The 21,551-nt window shown below is 41.3% G+C and overlaps 1 protein-coding gene across 3 annotated transcripts in view; it reads left to right on the top strand.

The window, feature by feature from the left end:
• The first annotated feature begins 1,038 nt into the window (after positions 1-1,038).
• The window catches only part of SHROOM2 (shroom family member 2), a 124,295-nt gene continuing 103,782 nt past the window's right edge, over positions 1,039-21,551 (top strand). Inside the window, exon 1 of one of the 3 annotated variants that reach the window (XM_085212573.1) lies at positions 1,039-1,736. In XM_085212573.1, the coding sequence (XP_085068699.1) occupies positions 1,542-1,736 (195 nt within the window). In that variant the 5' untranslated portion in view covers positions 1,039-1,541. Of the gene's footprint in view, positions 1,737-4,127; positions 4,531-21,551 lie in introns of those variants that run through there. The other 2 variants (XM_085212563.1, XM_085212582.1) reach the window with 2 other exon arrangements.

The raw sequence follows: 21,551 nt of genomic DNA, 5'->3' as shown, positions 1-21,551 counted from the left end.
GTTGTCTTTAGAGCAAGACTGGATGTTTTCTGAGGAATTTTACTGGGCTTACCTACACCCACCACAGGAATAAATAAACTGAAACAGCAGCTAGTGAGTCAGAATACATCATCACTGAGGAAACTGTGATTGTTCAGTCTGGAAAAGAGCAGATTCAGGGGAGACCTTATCGCTCTCTACAACCTGAAAGGAGGTTGTAGTGAGGTGGGGGTTGGCTTCTTCTCCCCAGTAACAGTGATAGGATGAGAGGGAATGGCCTTAAGTAGCCGGGGAGGTTCAGGATGGATATTAGGAAACATTTATTCTCAGAAAGAATGTCAATGCATTGGAACAGGCTGCGTAGGGAGACGGTGGGGTCACTGTCTCTAAGGTGTTTGAGAAACATTCAGATATGGCACTGAGGAACATGGTAGATGGGCATAGTGGAGAAGGGTTGATGGTTGGACTAGATGATCTTATCAGTCTTTTTCAGCCTTGATGATCATGATGGCCACTTCTAGAAGCAACCTGTGTGAAATCCCACTGTTTACCCTGTGCACCTTCCTGAGACCATTTCTCACACGTGGAAGAACGCTGAGACTCCCTACTCTCTCAGAAGACAACACACAGACTTTCCTGTGTGTCTTCGATTCACCTGTCTGGTAGTGAGAAGCAAATGACAGCTGTGCACTGGCGCTCCCAAACTCCAGCCAAATGGTCACAGTAGAGTGTTTCAGTTTAGGCTGTTGGTATTCTCGCTGCAAGTTTCCCACCGGCACTCTTTACCTGCCCTATCCCGATCCGACTGCTGACTCGAGTCCCTCAGTGCCTCCTCAGCCCGCCCGGACACACAGCCGCCGCTAGAGGGTCGCGGAGGGGCAGCGTGGTCAGATCCAGACTCCTCCCGCCCCGCAGGTGGCGGAGCCGTTAAGGGGCGGGAAGCGGCAGGGCGGGGCCGTGGGCAAGCACCGCCCCCGGCTGCCCCCTTCGTCCCCCTCCGCGCTGCTCTGCCCTCCACATTGCCCGGCTCCAGCACCCAGCCCTCCCCCAACACCGTTGCAGAAAGCAACTCCTTCCCCCCGTCCTCGCTCCCTCCCGCCGCCGGGCACCGCGAGGGCACAAGTCCCGTGGCCGCGAGCTGCCCCTTCCCGAGTTGGGGCGGCGGGGCTCCACCTGCTCGCCGTTTTGCTTGAGCACGGGGCTGGCTGGCGGACCCCTCGCCGCTGCCTTTGTCTGCTGGCCGCCCAGGGGCCGCTCCTCCTCACCCCGGAGAGCGAGAGGAGAGCGGCTCCCCGCCACGCAGAGCGGGTTTCGCGGGGTGCGAAGCGGCGGAACCTCCTCCCGCCGTCCCAAGTTGCCACAAGTTGGAGCCGGTCCCCCGCCGCCGGGCTCCGGTATCGGCGTGAAACAATACCCCGGGCTGAGGGAGGAGGCGGGGGCGGGGACAGTTCTCTGACCGCCGATGGGGCCGGGCCGGCCGGAGCTGCGGGGCGGGTAGCGGCAGGGCGGGCGGCCGCCGGTAGAGGTACAGCCCCGGCCCCGACGGGCGGTGCGGGGGCGCCATGGAAGACGTGGGGCTGCGGAGCGGGCGGGAGCGGCTGCCCAGCGCCGTGCTGGTGGAACCCGTGGTGCTGATGGTGGAGCAGCGGGCGGCTGAGGGCTACAGGCTGGTGGAGGTGCTGCTGACCGGCGGCGCGCCTTGGGGCTTCACGCTGAAAGGCGGACGGGAGCACGGCGAGCCCCTCATCATCACCAAGGTGAGGCGGAGGGCGAGGGAGGAAGGGGGGAGGTGCGGCTCCATGTTGGACGCTGCTGCCCCGCGGCGCCGGCGAGCCGGGGCTGGGCCCGCACCTGCGGCGGTGGCTGAGGGCCCGGCCTGGCCGCTCTGCCCGCTCTCGGGCCGCTTCCCGACGACGCAGGTGCTGCGGTGGGCATGCGTTCCCGTTAGCGCCTGGCTCTGAGAGCGCCGGGTGCTGAGCCGTCTCGGCGGGGTGCGTCGAGGGAGGATTTAGGATAACAGGTTGTTGAGCAGCGTCAGTCTGCTGCTCGGTTGGAGCTTCGAGGGCACGGTCTTGTTTCTCATTAACACTCTGTGAAGTAGGTGCGAGCGCTGGCAGCCGGGCTGTGGAGAAAGCCTGGCGAGGGAGCCCGGCTGTGGGCCTCGGCTGCTGAAGGAGAGAGCGGGGTCTGGAACCCGCCGTGCTGACACCGGGCTTTCTCTGCCCCTGCCCCCCTGGCACGTGGAAAACAATTAGGGTGACCTTTTGCATCTCCCTCCTTCTCTAAACAAAAGGTCTGTGGATAGTGACCAAATCCATGCTCCAAAGGCAGGGGGAGGGGGAGGCTGCTGAGGCACTTTCTGGCTTTTTTTTCATGTTTTTTTTTTTGTAAATCCTTGTGTACTTACAGCTTTAATCTCAGTGTGTTGGGCATAAGTTAAAGAAATAAATATTTTCTGGAAAATGATTTTCATCTGGATGCACTTTGCCTGCAGAATCCTCGTTCTCAGTAACTGCTGGGTTTTCCTGTTACGACAACTTTCTTGTCACACAATCAGAAACACATTGAAATGGATCCATATGGAATTTAAAGAAAAAAAATCCACGTCAGAAAAACATTTGGCTCCAGATCTGTAGGAAAGAAATGTATGCTCTTGGTCTGCAAGTCCTGTTAGAAGCACATGAGAAGTGTTGACCTCTAACAAGTCCTGTCTTATCCACAGCAGAAATTACTCTGTTTTTATTTTTCTGCTTGTTTCATTGTGGATTTTCCAATTGATTCCTTTCTTCCCCTCTTGGCATTACTTTAGAGAGGACTTTCAAATTAGGTCTCTTCAGATTTTGTTCTAGATCTCTTTCTCCAAGCAGCAATAGTCTGACAAATGTGTGTGCTAAGAGGTGATTCTGCATCTGTTGGCCACTTACTGGTATCCTGAGCTACAGAATATCAAAATGCAGGCATTTGAGGGAAGGAGAAAAGAGCCACTTACTATGTGTCTGGGAGCTATCAAGTGCCAAATCCAATGATTCCTCCATTCTGGTAAGGGCTAACTAGCGCTACATCTAAACGCTGATCAGTGATACTTATTCATAATGTTGCTTAGGTATTAAGTAACAGGCTTTAAATATCTGTGGCATGAGGATGTGGCTGTGGTATGTGGGAAGAAGTGTCTGGGGATGGGAACCTTTTCATCTGGGTCTGTTACTCAAGTAATAATGAAGGGGAACCACAGCCCTCTATCTCCTGAAATCATCGCTACTGACCTCGGGCAAAGAGACAGCCTTTCTATGCTATCCTTGTGCCTGAGGTTTTGGGGTGGATTTTCATTTGCATGTTTTGGAAGCAAGCATAGCAGGCTAGGTGTGAAACCTTTGACTTAAGCTTGTCCCTCCTGTATCGCCAGGACTCCAAAGTCTTCAAGTGCAAAATCTTCCACTCATTTTTGCCCACCCGTGTTGGTGTGTGTTTTGCTTATTCTCTACAGCCTCTAGTGGCGGAAAACCACTGGGAAGAATAATTTGTACCAGGTGATTAAAGCAGTCCCTCAACTTGCATTTTCCTGTGTGGAAGGGCAGATCGCTAGGCCACCACAGAAAAGGGGAATGCCACTTTGTCGCTGCATGCTCTTCTCCTGTGGCAAGTTTAATCCTTTATCCTTTATTGAATAGGCTTGTGGCAGTACTGGTCTGAATTCTTCAAAACCTCAGTGAAAAAACACTGATTTTGTTTGTTTGAACCATGTCTGAGTGTGAAGTGGATACTGAGCTCATCTCGCTGAAGTCTGGAGCTGTTCTGGGAGACGGAAGGCGTATGATGTGAAATGCCACTTTTTAAGGAGAGGAATGTGACAAGGTGCAAATGGAGTTTCAGATAGCAGCTACTTAAGGGGGATTTCTAAAATTCTCCCTTCTCCTTTCTCACCGCCATCTCTAAAGCGAGGTCAGCCTTTGAAGAAATTTGCACCTTTATGTTAATGTTGGAAGTGTGTGGTGTAAACATTTCCTGCTGTCTTTGCTCTGTATGGGACAACTGCCAGAACCATCTGAGAAGTAGCATAAGAAAATGCTGTAGCTGAAAAATTAATGAAAAAGTTTCAGCTGTTCATTTTGCAGTGCTTTCTGCATAGCAAACTTTGACATTTGTTTCCCTGGTTTTGTGGCTACTTTACTAGCTAGCAGGGAGGGAACTTTTAATAACAAGTATCGTGGGGACTTGTAAGGAAAGTGGTGGTGCAAAAGCTGTTTGGGAATTTCTTGTTTTAATTGAGTAGATTTCAAGCTCGTAGCGTCCTTTGATCCACCAAACTACCAATAATCGCTGAGGGAAAGGCACGCTAAGCAGGAGAAACTCTATGTTTTCAGTCTCAGCAGGGAGATAAGCATGTGTGCAGCCACTGGAATGTTGGGACAAAAAACGCTGCGTGCACACAGTGTAGGGAGAGGTCAGCCTGGAGTCACGCTGCTGTGCTGGGTACCAGGCAGCAGGAGCGGGCGTCCCTGGCTCCTGGGAGCACCGTGGCTGAAATGGGGCCTGGAGGGCATCCTGAGCCAGGTAGGTAGAATATCGAGTTCACCTGAGAACCGAGAGCCTTTTTCTGTGTTTTGCTTCCTTTCCTTTTTTGTTGTTGCTGTGGCAGAGGCACGGAGTAAAAGAGGTACGTGATACAGCTTGCTTGGTCTTTAAACAGAGCTGGTCCTAATGCCTGCCCCACCCATGTGCCACTGGTGCTGCTGATTTAAAAAAAAAAAAAAAAAAAAAGCTTGTAATGTTGTCATCGCGTTGCTTACTGCTATTTTTATAATGTCCCTTAAAAATGCTTTACATTTTTTATGATCTCTGCGTCTGTGCGATAACATTCCAAAAAATTGCCCAAAGGCAGCTTGTTCTTGCCTAATTTGACATCTTGAAAGAAAAGACCTGCTTACCTGCTTTGTCTAGTAAACTGTGTGTTTCCACACAAGGTGAGATGACTGCTCTGAGGGAGTTTTATTAGAAGTTTCACAGGCTGCGGCTTTCTCCTTGTTTTTCCCTCTCTTTAAAGAAACAAACTCTGAATAGGAAGGTCTGACTGGAATTCACGAAAATGAAAAGTCACAGCCGAGCACTCTGACTCTTGTGAAAGTCTCCCATACCTGCGTTATCTTGATTACTTTTACTTTAAAATGACTCTTATCTGTGATGTTCAACTTGTAGTGTCAATCACAACATTGATTGTGAGCGATGGGCAGAAAGTCATTTCGCTTCTTGTGCTAGCAGTAGGCTGAAGCACGGTGAAGTTGCTCTGCAGTCAACGTTATCCTTGTTACATCAATAAATATGAAAACGTGGTAGTGTATGCATTTCAAGAAAGAATGACGTATCATTTGAATAAGTTCCTCTTTAATATCAGCTTTACAGGGGCCTGCAGCAATACCTCCTCAAGCCATGATCTCATTGCAGTCTAATCTAGGTTGGGCTTGGCTGGTATTTCGGCAAGATTTCCAAGTGAAACCTGGACTGTTGCAAGAAGTTGTGTTGATTTAGCAGATAGAGTTCTTGTCTCCTGAATCAGTGCTGAATTCATGCCCCAGCTGGAGGTGCTGTCTTTCCAGAAGCAGCAGTATCAGGCAGACTTGTTTATTTCTCTTAATTTCATTATACTTTCCTAATGTATAATGTAACTTTATGGTTAGCTGTGAACAGTAGTTTGGTTAGCTTAATTGTTTAAATTGTTGATGGGAACTTTCTTTATTAATTGGCTGCAGGACCTCTCCATGTGATTTGTATCAATTTATTTTTCTAGTAGTGAGTGAAGTTGTTACTATTTCCATTTAAGTAATTGTATTTTAAGTAGTTCTTTACCCTTTAGCCTCAAGAGCAGGCATTTGCATTGTGCTGCTGTGTTTTTGGGGGCGAGAAGAAACATTAATAGTGCTGCAAGCAGACAAAACAGGACATTTTCTAAAATAAATACCAGTTGCTTCTCTCAAATTAGCTGTCCACTCATAGACAGTAGCAATTTTTAACCTTGACTGTGAAGTTTGGTGTCCAGGAAACCAGTATTTAGTGGTAATCTCTGGCAATTACTGATTTCTTCAACAGAAATGCAGTCAATTGTGTGAATAACTGACCTGTAAGTTATTAGGATCTACTACACTGTGGTTTAGAAGTAGAGCTCTGATCTAGTCCTCCATATCCTACAAAATATTTCTTTCTTTCTTCAGTTCTAAAAAAAATAGTATGTGAGATTTTCTTCAATGTCTTTTTTTTTTTCCTCTACCCATATTCCTGTGCTGATCAACAGCAACAAGCAGAATTACTCAGCTGCGCAGGAAATACTTTGAACACTTCTATTAACTAGCAATTTAGAACGTGCATCAAATCACATTCAATATTTCTTTTTAAGCCTCTGCTCAGCTTCGTAATTGATTAAGGAGGTCTGTCCTTTGGGAAGGCCCGGAGCTTAGTTTGATAATTGAGAAATTTTAGAAGAAGGTTATGCATTAGAAGTAGGTTTAGGAGTAAAATAGTGTCATGCTAGCTAACTTTTCTCCCTTTTGATAGCTTAAAGGTTTGTGGTTTTTCTTCGGTACTACAGAAACCATTCAGGCTTGAGTGGTGTTTACGTTTCTGTCTGATTGCTGGATCCCAGGTTTTGATTATGGGAAGAGAGGAGTTTGCTTTGATGCAAGAAGATACAGCTTTTCACTTCTATAAACTGGTTCATGACGGAACTGTTCTCAATTTTAGCATTTGGGCTGTTGGATGAGCTCTCTGTTAGGGTGGTTAACTTAATGGCAGGGTGGTGCCCACCTTGCTCATGTGCTGCCAGTGGTCTGGCTTTGGCAGTCCAAAGCTCGGAGAGGGTTATCTTGCCAAGAGCATCAACACTTGAAATGGCAGTAGTATTGGAAGCTCCCTTCAAAGCTATGTTGGTTATTGTTACATTTGATCTGCAAACTGTGCAGGGGCTTGAAATGAGAGAATGAGGTAAAAGACATGAAGAGCTTCAAGTCAGTTTAGTTTAGCTTAGAAGTCAGTGGTGTGAGATTTAAGAGAGAGTCTGTGTGCTTTCCTTTGTGTTTTGTGCTGCCTCTCAGGACACAAAGGAGTCAGGATGCTGTCTCTAAAAGCAGCACTAAGAAACTTCCTAACAATAAAAGTACACTTGTAGCACTGGTTGCTTCCACATTGCTTTTCTCTCCATTGCTTTTCCCATTGCTGGCTGTGTAGACAAAATCACAGAATCATAGAATGGCCTGGGTTGAAAAGGACCACAATGATTATCTGGTTTCAACCCCCCTGCTATGTGCAGGGTCACCAACCACCAGACCAGGCTGCCCAGAGCCACATCCAGCCTGGCCTTGAATGCCTCCAGGGATGGGCCATCCACAACCTCCTTGGGCGACCTGTTCCAGCGTGTCACCATCCTCTGTGTGAAAAACTTCCTCCTAATATCTCTCAAATCTGTCCTGATTTTCTAGTTGGAAGCAGAAACATTTGTGACTATTGAGTCCAGCAGAAGAATTGGTGGGTTTGTGAGAACAGTTACCACAATAGCCTATTTGAATGTTTATTGGTATGATTTAAATCTCTTTTAAATATCTTTTGTTTAAATATCTTTTGTGTTTAGTGTCTGTTGCTACTTTTCATTATGAATTTTCAATACTGCCGTAGGCATCAGCTTAAAAGGCCTCCAGTTATTGCTTGCTGTTGTCAGAGGATTGCCAGTGATGCCATTTAATACTCAGTTACCCATCATGTTTGTTTATTTTTTTAAGAGGAAAAAACAGTGTGGGCTTGTGTGGTGTTTATGTGTGTGCTTTACTCAATAGACTGTATGTATTTTTTCCAGTAGAACTTGATTCATTTTGTATTCTCCTGCTTAATGAATATTTAAAGTATGGCAGTGTGGAAAGAGCACAGCAAATGGGAAATGAAACCTTCTCATGAATAGATTAGAGAAAACAACTCTGTGGAAGTCACCAAGCCAATATAGCATCACATAGTTGAGCATCTTTTTTCTTGAGGAAAGCCATTTGGGTTTGGTTAAATCTGTAATCTACACAGAAAGTACTTGATTTTATATGGACCTTGTTCCATGGGTCATTTCATGGTAGGAGTTTGAGGTAAGCCCCAGACATTCAGCGGTTTTTACTTCTGTACATTTAGTAGTGCTTTAAGAGTTTCCCAGGAGAGGTAAAGTAAGAACTGACACAGTTATGTTGAGACATCATCCACTTAATCTGTTCAGAACTGGTATTTTGAGCCTGTTTGACGTAATTGCAGTTGAAGATTTTTTTTTTTACACATCTCTAAAGAAAAATGTCCATGCCTTTCTCCAAAACTTATAGTTGTTCTTTAAAATCTATTTTAATTTCTGTTTATGAAGGAAATGGGGGCCGTACCCCAAAATGTTGGAAAATTCTTTGAGAAGATGGCACTTTTTCTGAACGTCACAGGAATGTACTTTTCCAGTCTGATTCATCAGGATGTTCAGGAAAAGGGTAAGCTGACAAGGACATTTGTGCAGTTAGGAGATAGTTTCTTTCCCCTCGCCCCCACCCTTGAAGTTATACAGTATCAGTGTTCGGTCTCTAAGCAATTCAGAGCATTTGTGGTAAACACAGGTCAGGTCAGGAAGATAAGAAAATGGTTTCTGCAGTGTAACAAGTTGTTGGGGGATCTTTTCAGTGACCTTTTGCATGTAGTCCAACTCCCCAAAGAAACTGAGCCTACTGCTTGGTACATGCTAGAAAGGCAACTAATTACTTCATTAGGAAAATAAATAGGCACGCGATTGTTGGGTTGGCTCTCTAAGTAGAAACACACGGAGGTGAATGTTTGATGGTAAAATGGAGTTATTTCCAAGTTCTTCTGAGCCCTTGTGTAACACCAAAATCAACTGAATGCTTTGACATTTTTAGAAAAAGACATGGTAGCACTGGCACTAAGGGGAAGGGTGATGTGTTCCCATACTTCTGCCTCACCCTTTATTGAAAGGAAGGAAGTCTTCCCCTCTGCCACACCTCAGCTTTCTCCTCTCTTAAATCTTCATCTCCATTGCTAAGTTTATAATTTTTTGACTGATTTAATTCTACTTACTAAGCCCCATCCATCACCTCTGGTAAATGGATTAGAAAGGCTATTATAATGCTTCTTAAATACAGGGTTTCTAAAGAATTGTACTTAGAGAAGAGTGATGGACAGAGAGTAGCCCATGTTCAAGGGCAGCATGGAAGTATAGAAAATAGTGACTGCAAGCTGGAAATGGGGAAAATGGAGGAATCTCTTTTGTAGTGCTGAAGGAGCCATGACCCTTTGCTGAGTTAACATGCCTTTTCATCCCTTCTTGCAGTTACTTTTCTAACTGAATTAGATGGATTGTGGTGAAGGATCCTCACTGTGGATGTAGGTGGCTTTATTTCTGACATTTTCCTTGCTTCTGTCTCCTAGCTGTTCTGCCAGTCTTACAGCTGAGATCAAGACACTCTTGTACAGACTTGAGTTTGCCATGTCATCTAGAGCAACAGCATATTAAGTTTGGTTTTGTTTAAAGTGTAGCATAGCCTTTTTTAAGAAGTGGAAGCATATCAACTTTAAGTAGGTTTTTATTTTTTTCCACAGGAAGAGATCCAAGTGTAAGTGGAACTTGCAATAAAAGGCTCTGGATTTTGTTTTAGAACATTCTTCATTCTTGGTCCTTCTATTGTACTGCCTCTGTAATAGACTTGCACTGAATAAGCAGCTAAAGTACAGAGACCCATTAACGGGGAAGGAGAGCACAATAAATTTGGTTCTAACTGAAGTGTAGGTAGTTAATATTGTATTCAAAATTGCAGCTTCAGTACTTTTCCTCTTCAGAAAACAGATAGATGTTCTCAAATCCCTTTACAAAGCTATGCAGTAAACAGAGTATTTTGGATTTTTTTTGTCTCTTGAGACAAAACATCCTTTTCATACGCTTGCTTTGAAAGCTTCCAACAAACTGTGAAACAAAGCAGCATCTCCCAGTTTCTCAAATAAGTATAAAACTATTCAGAATTCTCCTGGAAATAAATGTCTGATTTTGTACAGTGGGCACTGTAATAAGTTACTCTTTGCACTAACAATATTTAGGAGCTGCATATTTTTCAGTAAAAATGCTAAGCATTTAGGATAGTATCACAGAAACATGATTTCATGGTAAAGGAAATGAAACGCATCCTACACAGTATCGCTGGTATCATTAGTCATCACTGTGTTAATTTTCTGAAACAAATAAGATGCAAAAATGAGTTGTGGGTGTATAACTGGCTGATATCTGATGTAACCAATGCTCCAACTCCTGCTAATCAGTTGGATTCAAGAGAGTGAAATCATTACAGTATTATGTTTTCTTTCCTCTATAAGTACATATTTTACAGATCTGAAAAAAGAGGAACCCGTGAGATTTTATTATAAGATGTTTGCCATTGCCTTTTTTATGGAGTAGCAAAGCATTCCTTTCACAATCATTAAATTACGTAGAAGAAAGATGTACGCATACTGTGCTGACATAAGGTAGTGTTTTGTTGGATGTTTATATGTGGAAAGTATGTTATCATCTTAACAGGGAAAACTTTAAGTTTTATGTGTCTGTTAAATATAATTAATGTTTATAATAGTTACGTTCAGATTTAAGAGAAGCATAGCCTTTCAATATTAGGTGTCTCATAAACGATTTGTGGTCTGTTTCTTATATTACAATGTTTAGGTAAGGTGCCTTTATTTTTAAATAGAAATGATTATTGTAAAGGTAAAAATCATAAATTTACTTAAGTTCAGCTTTAATGCCGTAAAGTTATTTCTACTTTCCTCAGTGTTGGCAGGGCAGAATTTAAAGCTTAGGGTAAACTTCCTTCCCCCCACCAACTTAAACTATATGTTCTTAGAATGTGCAAGATTTTTTTTTTTATATTTCCTATTCTTTTTCTTCTGTTTTGTGACAGGTAGTTCACAAAGAAAGTTTGCTCCCCTACTGATAAAATTTAATCTGTGGTGACTTATTAGTGAAATACGTTTTATTTCTACAGTCTGCCTATGGGAAACATCTCGTTTTTCTGGGCTGCGGGGGGAGACTGCTGTCCAGAGCCGGGAGGAGGGCTGTGCCTGTCCTGATACCTGGAGACCTGAGGAGTTTCTCTGATTGCTTAATCTGCTGTTAGGGAGAGGTGTAAGGCAAGTCTTTTGTTGCACAACTGAATTTCTTCTGGCTGATTAAGGAATCGTCCTCTTAAAAAACAGTGCAGACATGACCTATTATGTCAAATGTGATTTAAGTGTGAGGGTGGAGAAGTGTATGGCTTTGGTGCCGTTTTGGTTCCATGAAGCAAACGATGAGTCTGAGCTTACAAAGCTTCAACACAGTGAAGCAAATGTTGGAAACTGGGAGACTCTTTAAATGAATTGCCTGTTTCAGCACTAATTGCTTGTGTGCTGTGCATGGTTGTATGGCATCTCAGGTGCTGAATAGGAAAAACAGTATTTCCTGACCTTCGTAAAGCTCTGTTTCTCATGAAACTGACATAATGGTGAAGTGCTGTAATGGTATGGTGGCAAAGACTTTAGAATCTTTCTAGTAAAGCAACAAGCCTGAATATAGGCTTTAAATTGGAAGAGGATACATTTTGACTAGATATCAGGATGCAATTCTTTACTATGAGGGTGGTGAGACACTGGAACAGGTTGCCCAGGGAGGTTATGGATGCCCCTCCCTGGAGGCATTCAGGGCCAGGCTGGATGGGGCTTTGAGCAACCTGGTCTAATGAGAGGTGTCCCTGCCCATAGCAGGGGATTGGAACTAGGTGATCTTAAAGGTCCTTTCCAACCCAAACTATTCTGTGATAGGGAAAAAGTAAGATGGTTTGTCTTAAAAGGCTATAATTGTGCTATTTGATGAAGAGTAAGTCCTTTGTAATAGAAACTGATGCTTTGTGCTTGTGTATAACTGTGATATTCTTTGTAAATTGCGTATGGAAGTGTATAGTTGTCTTTTTACCAAATTAAATTCCTCTTCCTACCTAAAATACATAGATGTTCTCAATGCCTCAGAAAAGTAGAGGAGATTAATGGGGGGAGACAGGATGTCATTACTTGAGTGCTGAGAAAGCAAAACAACTAATATTTTCTTACGTGAAAGGTCAACCAGGCGTTTGAATCTGTGAGATCTGAAACATTTGCTGTTAATAAGGCTTCATGAGTTAATAGATTCTGTAGCCAAAACTCACTGGTCCTTGCTGACCAGTTGAACTTCTTTCCTTTTCTGAGGACTAAGATCTACTACACTGTTTCTTGGTGGAAATAATGCACTGTCAGTGCCTGGAAGATTGGTAGCAGATTTGTAGCTTACTGTCATGTCCTAAGATGATAACATAGGATGCAGGTTTCAGCAGAGTGAAGGGAAACCATGTGCGTGTTTTGTTCTAACTGCAGTCAAACCTAAAATGGTTGTTTATTCACTGGCATATGGCCAACGCTAGCTGGAGGTTACTGTTTGCTCCCATGCATTATAGCACTGATTGGTACAATAGCCTCATCACGCCCTAGCACTGAAGGTGTTGGGCTAGCACAGACTTTGCATTTTAAATCCAGTGCTGCAGACAGTAGGTCTTAAGCAACCTCGTTTATTTTGGTGGAAACTGACTGGGAAATTGCATGAGCACTTAATTAACCGATTAGAGGGAGTGGAGATGAGTAGCAGGGAGTGGCAATGTGGTGGTGTGCAGTCACACACCCAGCACTGACTTGCAGACTGTAGTCTGGCTGACTTGCAGTGAAAATTAATTTGAATTGAGGAAGTTGTTTTAGAAAACAGGAGATCAGAACTTACAGCTTTTGAATTTTCATTTGAGAGCCATTTGAATCCACGCTTTCTTCATTTCACAATTTCAAAAAGTGCATCCAGCTATCTTATAAAGATAAAATGAGACTGCTAATAAAATCCTGTTAGAAATTAAAACAAATGTTTTATTTTTAGTTGCAAAAAAGTACCTCTAATATGAACGTTTAGGGGAATACATTCACTAAATAATCACTAAATTAAATAATGACATATTACAGCTAAGTCTGCATCTGCTGTGGGTACCTCTGTCTAAATTCTTGGAATTTTCTGGTATCTGATGCTGACTGCAGTTCAGGATGGTCAGTTTTTCTTCTTTTTGAGCTCTAAAGAAGTTTCTATATGGACTTCCTTGTGCAGCTTGTTTTGATATACAATTAAAAAAAAAAAAAAAATGACTGTATACCTTTCATGAGTAATAGCACTTAGTCCATTAATGCTGGTAGGGAGTATTGCTTATTTAAATGTTTCTAGATTTTAGAGTGAAAAATTTTCTTTAAAATTTTTTTTTTAGTTTTTTTTTGTAATCAGTTCCAGTGCTAACTTAAATTCTTCTTGAAAAGCTGTGTCTAGATCTGGACTGTTTCAAAAGAGCTCAAGGAAAATTCTTCAGGGATGTAGGGATGTATTTCACTGTTAACGGTGAGAATAGCTTCCACTTCGTAAAGCTTCAGTTTACAGTTGAAGTCAGTGTCCTGAATATCAGCTCCTCTGCACCTTCCAAAATGACAACAAAAAGCAGAAACCACACCCCAGACAATTTAACAGGCTTCAGGCAGTGGACATTCTATTTTTGCCCTATTTTGAGAGGGAGGAGAACATGTCCTGTATGGCCATGGGGTATGAAATGTTACTGTGTGTGTTGTGAGGACAGTGGGCTAGGGTTGTATGTGTAACACTTCATTATGGATCTCTGATTGTTTTGCAGAGTGAAAGGTGCTGCAAATGTGATACTCTCCTGATAGTTTTTGTGTAGTTATTTGCTTTTATTTGTGGGTTGTTTTTTGTTGTTGTTTTTTTTTTTTTTTGAGAAGACAAAAGACACGTGGCATCCTAGTGGCATCTGTGTCATTTATAATCTGAATTACACTTTTCCAAACCAGTAAGAACAATGATAGCTTGTTGTTTCCTGTTGGGGATTAGTACTACTGGGAGGACTGGTATCTCTTGCCCACAAGCTTAGGTTTTTCTTTGTTTGGATTCAGGAGCCCCATCTCCAGATTCTGAAGGGGGGCAAATTGTAGTTGTTTCTTTCCAATGTTTGATCTTAGGCCTTCCTGATTTCCTTTTACCTATTCCAGTTTTCCCTACTTGTTACCTAAAATTCCCTTTTGCTTTATTGTTTTCCTAGCCTGACTGGTTCTGGACTCAGTTGAACAGACAGAATCTCTATCAGTTTCTCTTGGTTTGCTACTTCTATCCCTAGCTCCAAATATTTTCACTTTATTCAGTTGTCTGCAAGTTGGCCTACATGCCCCCTTCCTTTTTCCTTGACAACTCTGTTTAAAGCACTGGCTGTACAAAATGTTCAGCATGGAGGATCTCACAGGACTTGTAGCTGATTAAGCCTTCTGACAGCTGCACACATTCACCTGGAAAAGTATCCTGACTATTGGTATACAGTAGAGCACATGAGTTTTCTCTACTGTTGTGACTTACGCAACTAAGAGGTCTCATCTAGCCTTTGTTTTGAAGAAAATAGTGTCTAGTGAGGTTAGGGGATGTCCTGTAGTGTTTGTTGATAGAGAATGACAAAGTAGCTACAACATTTTAAAAAGCAGAACCGGCTTTGATGTACAGCGACAGTAAAAGGAATTTTCTGTTCTTGCAGATATGTTATTTAAAGCTTGCAGTTCTGGAAGGAAAGCAGGAACACCTTATGACCTCTAGTGTATTCCAGTATTCTGTTTTGAAGTTAAAAAAGAAAAAATACATATAATATATAGTTGATATTTTCAAATGTGTTTTGTTTTTATCTGGTATGTGCTCATAGATCAATTTCCTGAACTGACCAAAATTATGATGATGGAAAAAGGAAGAGCTTAAGATTTTAATAAGCAGTCATCTGAAGTTTATGATGCATTGCTGTTGAGAACAGGGAGTGTTGTCTTGGGTTTTATAAACAAGGATGCAGTCCCCATAAATAAGTCTTTTTTTTTTTTAACAGCTGGAGCTTGTTGCCCTGACTGTTGACACAATTTCAGTTAAGAGCATGCTGAAAATTCTGTAAGGTGCGGGAAGGAGGCATAACGGTTCCTTGAAAACTCATAAAATGTATTTTGCTCAAGGAAATTGAAGCAGAGACCAAAATTCAGTGGATTTTCGACTAGAAAACACAAAGATTTGCCAAGTCTGGAATAACAGTAATAGTTGTTAAGCTTATGAGCAAAGTTTCACGGCAAGCTTATTTTATTTTTCCATATTGCTTTGTTTGTTTCTTTTGTTTGTCTTTGGAAAGCCATTTCCTTTATGTGAAACTAGTTATTGGTAGTATCAGGAAAGCAGATAACAAATTAAGTTGGGTTTTGATCTAGTAGACCCTCTTGATATTTTGTCTGTAAAAAACAAACAAACAAAAAAAAACACAACAACAGGAATGGGCTTTGGGATTCTAAGCCAAAATGCTTTGAATTGTATGATGGTAAAATGAAAAGCAAATCCCAAGATCAGTGTTCTTTAAGATCCATTGGTTAGTCACAGAGGAACTGAACAGTGAAACTTTTGACTGATACCATTCAGGTTAAGTACAGGAAGAAACAGGTTTTGTTTTGTATTACATCATGTTTGCAGGATACTTGAATGAAAATATGTGGCTTTGTTGGTGTTCAAACACAGCTTTGTAATCCCTGTTTTTCCATGATTATAAGATTGTTTATATAAGATACGAAATCAGTTCATACTCTAAAATTGTACAGTATTTTCATTCATCAGTTAAACTCTAGGTGACTTTTGAGACTAGAGTGGGTAGAGCTGGGAATTTCTTCAGTCATTCTACATTATTTTCTGATTTCCTGTTTTGTAAAGGACTGAGATTTCTTCAGTAGTTTTTGAAGTATCGGTGAGACTACCTGGATAGAAGTAGTAACTTAACAATTTGTCCTATTTCTACATAATATTACTATATCTTTGTTGCTTTCTGTTCATGCCAGTGATTTTAACCTTGTATTTAACATTATGGTAGTATTAGTATTTGGGGGTTAAGCATCCTTTGTAGGTTTTTCTCTGAATTGTACAAAAGTCTAAATCTTCTCATTCTCAAAGAGCTTATCTTAACAGTAGAAATAAAGGCTCCTTAAAATATTCAGAGTTGACAAATGAATTGCATTTAGTAATTTGGCTTCTTTGGTTTTCTCCTTAATTGTGTAGCAATATCAGTTCCTTCTTGTGAAGTTGAACATACTGAAGTTAATGATGTGTAAATATATATGAATCACATCCTGTTTTTAATGAAAGCCAAAGATTTGCTGTGCAGCAGGTAGGAACATATTCCAGGTTCTTTGGTAGTAAGTATGGCAAACCTCAATGACCATTCTAAGGTACTGCCTCTGTTGATGGGGAGGCAGATGTTGATTTTTTATTTTTTTTTTTCCTGACTGCTGAGCCAAATAAAATCTCTTATCTCAAAAGAGACAAAATCTCCAAGATTTTGGTTGCTACAGGATTTTTTTTCTGTGGCATTGTTTCTTATTTATCTACTTGTGCTCCTTAGAAAAATGGAAAGTGCCCACTGCATGCTGTAGACAGCAGGACAGTGTATGAGAGAATGAGCTTATATGGGTTGAGCTGCTGATGATTCTTTTTTCACCTGTAGAGGAGCTTTGTCTTTCTACTTTAAGCATGCTGGCAGGCAGTTCTGTCAAAAAGATACTGCAAGTAGTGACATGGAGGTAGACAGAAATATTGAAGTAGACTTAATGCCAATGCAGCAACGTAGTGTGTACTGCTTCAAGGTAAGCTGAATAAGCACTGAAGAGGGAATTGTGTAGCACAAGTACAGCGCTTACATGGAAAACTGATCTGGTTCTGATTCACGTGCGCTTTGTGTCAGGCAGCACCTGCTTTTTCTGAGCGCAAAATGTCTGTGCAACCCTCTAATTAATATTTCCTAAGACTGGATGGTTGCTGTCACTTAGCAAAAAGGCCAAAAGTGTGTGGAAGCGATCTGTAACACATAACATTAATTAGCCTGCAAGTTTTGATCTACTTGTGGGGTTTCATTGCAGACAGTAATGATGTAAGCAGCAGCCTTGGCTATGGATTTGGACTCTTGTGCTTTCTGCTACTAGTGACTATCTCCACTGGTGAAACTCCCTGTTTTCCTAAGAAATGTGCAATAAGTAACTAACTCCACAGCGTATGACCTGTTGTTCTAAAAAATGGTGGTCCATTAATAAAATGTGTGGATACGCTACATGTTCTCTGGTGACTTGAAACCTGCTTCCCTCTAGCAAAACAAGATGTAGCTCCTCCACACTTATGGGTAGCCTGTGCTGATTATAGAGCCAACAAAAGAGTGTAAAGTTTAAGGTTCCCCACTTAGACTTGCTTTGAGCAGCACACTCTGTAGTCTTTTGGCTTCGCACTGAAAGTTGAATAAGTGCTTGCAGAAAAAGTTGAAGTACGTAGTTCCCTTCATATGTGTTTTGAAGCTGGAAGTGTATACTTCTTCAGATTTATGCTGAGTTGTACCAGTAATTTCAGTTTGTTCTTCTGAGAAGAATTCAGGATCATCTTCCCATTACTTCTGAGGAATCTGCTTGCTCTGCCAGACGAACAACACGCTTGAAGCTGCCTGAAGAATGTAGTAACAAACTTCCTGAAATTTTATGAATATTTCACTTCTGGAAGGTAGAAGCTTGTGCTGTCATGTTTGAAATGCTCATCACACAGCTGTGGGATTTGGTATTCCATGCTTTGATGCAATCCCATGACTTGCTTGGAGGTGCAATCCTGAGAGGGTGTGCAAGATCCGCAGAAGTAATTACAAGAGAAAGATCAAAATAGCAGCAGTTTGTAGTTATCTCAGTGGCTGTATCAGTTGCATGCTTCTGTTTCTCACGAGGAAAACCTCCTGAGGGAGCCTACGTCATACTGATGTATGTATGGTTACTCTGTCATAACTTGGCTGGAGTCAGCTTTGTGACTCTGAGTGCTGGAGATAGATTAAGACATTGTTTCTTGCTGCTTTGTAGTTTCAGAGAGAAAGAACTGCAGGAAATAAATGTGGCAAAGACATTTAAGCAGGTCACGCACCTAGTGATGTACTGAGCATCCCACTGATGAGGAAAACATCTTGGTCTCCCCAATTCAAAGATTTCCATTAAAGAATAGGCATATATATTTTTTTTCTTGATTTGCTGGAGTTGCTGTATAATGACTTACAGAAAAATTTCTGTGTATTCTCGGAGAGCAGCTTCTGATTTATTTTGCATTTTAAACTTCAGACATTTTGACAGAACCATTATGGTGTTGAGAGTACACATCCTGCTGGTTCAGATAGGGAATAAATAGTTGTTAACTCTGAAAAGCTTAGGAGGATGCTCATTTCAATTGAAGCTATGTTGCCTAGAAAGATTCTGGTTTGTCTTAAGTGACCACTTACGGAGTCACTGCAAGTGAGAAGAGCATTTCTGTGAACTATTTTTATTTAGTCCTAAACAAATGCGCTTGGAAGAACTTCATTTGGTTAGAATAAGAGCTTGGCATTCTGAGCTTTTGTAAAACCAGCGTTGACTAGCCTTAGTTAGAGACTAGACTTGCCTCATGCGGATTTAAAATTCTTGGCTCTAATTCTTTTATTTTATAAATGATAACTGGTGTTAGTGATGAATCTGTCAGTATAGACTTTACTGGTTGTGATTAATCTACTGTTCAGACTGGATGAACCAGCTGTAGGTTTCAAATCAGTGCCATTTCATTTTAATATGATAGATAATGATACAGATTTGTATCCCTTGCATTTTTTAAAAGCTTCTGTTAAACTTTGGCATTTAAATAGATTTGAAATAATCTTTGTGCTTCATATGCAATTTTGTCTTGAAACTTACAGGCTAAATGGCACAGCGTACAGTTAAAAGACTGTTATAGGATAACTGTATTGCTCTATCTTTTTTCCTTTGTCATTGGCTGCATTCGTATACTTTCATAAATGTTCTTGTCTCCAGTCAGAGCTCTGGTTTTGTAGCTCTTTGACTTGGGGTAGTCATTCTTTGAATATCTATCTTATAGATAGAGTTTTTCAGTGCTGTTTTTAAAAACGTGGTTGCTCTTGGAAACAACATCGGTTGGTCCTAACTATAAGACATTGCCTAGTTACAACATGAGCATGCACCTCTCTAAAAATCTCTTATCTATAATTGTGTCCTTCAAGCTTTACAAAAAAAACTCTCAACTTTGCTAGCTTTATGCATTTTGCTGTATTTCCAGTTTCAAGTGCTCTTTGTTTTATGGATGGATTTCCTTGTTCCTTCCCTTTCTTCTTCCTCAGCATTATGTGACAGGATTATTGTCTGGGCAGTCATGTCTGCTGTATCTAGGAGTGTGAGGACAGCCATAGTGAGTAAGGACAAAGTCTACTCAACTTGGTTTTCTGTTTTTGCAAGTACCTGGTAGTTAATAATTGAGGAATGGTTTTAAGAAGCAGGTGAAATGTGATGTAATTTACTTTTTTTAACTATTTCCCATCCTTCTGATGCAGTCTTTATATAGCAAGTTACAACTATCTGAAGCATTTTTGTTTAAATTCAGCTAACAATCACATTAATGGTGAGTCTGCTCAATATTTCTTTCACTTGACTATTATTTTTTTTTTTTACTTTGCCCCCCTCAAGCAATATGATTCATATTTGCTTTTAAGAGAAATATACTATTTTACATATGTCTGTTAAATGACTTTATGTTTCTGAAAAATAACTGTCCATCTCCATTTTTGTGTATTCATAACAATATCTTTTATGGACTGGGTATGTGCTAATTCTCTCCACGCCTTTTCCAAGCTCAAATCTCTGTCCTAATTAAATTATTTTCCCGTAGATGTCAGTCAGTGTCTCTGAGCAAGTTGTCATTCTTCTCACTTACTTTTCTTGGTTCTGCTGGGTTCTTGCTTGGGTAGGCTGATGACAGTTGCACACAATTGTCTGTTTGTGATGCCATAAGGCACAGATATAATACCGTGGTGTCCATATGAGTAGGGAAGGCCGTTCTCTTTTGCATAATTCCAAGTGTTTCTTTACCTGTTTGTTGCTGGATACTGAACTACTGTTTCCAGAGCATGGGCCAACATGATATCAAGTCTCTGGTATTCTCACCGTTGCCTGTGGTTCTGTGTTTACTGCTTGTTGGTGTGTGGTTTTATTTCAGATGTTTTACCTTATCTGCAGCGACTTTAAGCAATGCAGAATTTTACTGTGTGACCCTGTGCAGTCACTGGAATTTTGGCTAACCCAAATAATCTTTCATCCTCAGTGAACTTTGATTATTCATCATGTTGCTGATCACTTATTAAAAAAAGAAATAAACGTGTATGGAACTACATGGGCTATAGTTTAGAAGGTGGCTTTTTTATTTTCATTCCTGACTTCCTTTTAACTGGGTATTTGAGAGAACTTTATAGTTTCTTTAAGAGGTTTTGGGTTTAAAAAAAAAAGTGTTGTATCGCTTGGGTAATTTTTCCCCATGTTGGTTCCTTCAAAGAATTTTAATACAGCTGCTAGATAGAAGCCCACAGAAGGTGTACTGTCATCCATACAGCAGCACATACTGCTGCACGTACAGCAGATAGAAGAGATGTCATCAGTAAACTGGTAGAAAGTACAGTGCTTGTCGTTTCCTGATATTCTCACGATGGTCACTTAGGGCTGTTGTAAAGATTAATTTTATATGCCACCTTCACTTCGTGAGGTTGCAATTTGGAGATGAGAGGTTATGCTCCATAGTATGCACTGCTTTAGTGGGTAGTCTAGTCCTGAAGGTGGTTTTTTTTGCCTTTCTCACTCTTTGCTGGTGCTTCAGTTTGTGACTGGTTTTATTGATGCTGCTTTTGCAATAAATGACCTTGGTATGTGGGGATTTCTTAGATGATTTTTTTTCTGAAACTTTTTTCACTGAAAACTTTGCAGACTGCTTTGCTTAACCATTAGTATTACTGCAACAACTTGCTCTGTGCCTGTGTTACGCACAGATTATTACAAAGCTTGTTGCTGCAGCTCCAAATTACTGATTTTAGCTTCCCAGATAAAACACAGAGGCTCCTTTTTTTTTTTGATCTCTGAAAGTTTCTATTGAGTTCTTGGAATTTGTTAGAATAACAGCATTATGATTTTAAGGTAGTAGGAAAGACTGTGTACAAAATAAAACCATATGGTCCTATCGCTCTTCAGAGAATTACTTGAAATAAAACCTGATTTGCAGTGTGAGTGATGTGCTTGATCTCACAGACACCTGGGCAAAGGCAGTTTTAAACAAGCAGCTGTATTTTTCATACTGCAGTACTCCTAAACTTTGTTTATAAGGCAAGAACCTGATCCCATTTTCCAGTCAGGATAATTACTGGAGAAATTCGAACATATTTTACTTTGTGCAAGACTACACGTACACGCACATACACACACAGGGAAAACCTAATTATTTCTGAAATTAAGCATTCTTTAAATTGTTGCTTAATAAGACAAATGGCCCTGTCTTCAGAAGGCAGCTGTTTCTTGGTAAGGCAGTCGTGTTTGTCGGGCTCTGGACC

This window comes from Meleagris gallopavo, chromosome 1 (assembly GCF_905368555.1).
Source record: "Meleagris gallopavo chromosome 1, MGAL_WU_HG_1.1, whole genome shotgun sequence".
Classification (NCBI taxonomy): Eukaryota; Metazoa; Chordata; class Aves; order Galliformes; family Phasianidae; genus Meleagris; species Meleagris gallopavo.
Note: the sequence above shows the minus strand (reverse complement) of the source record. Positions and strands in the feature narration are given on the sequence as shown.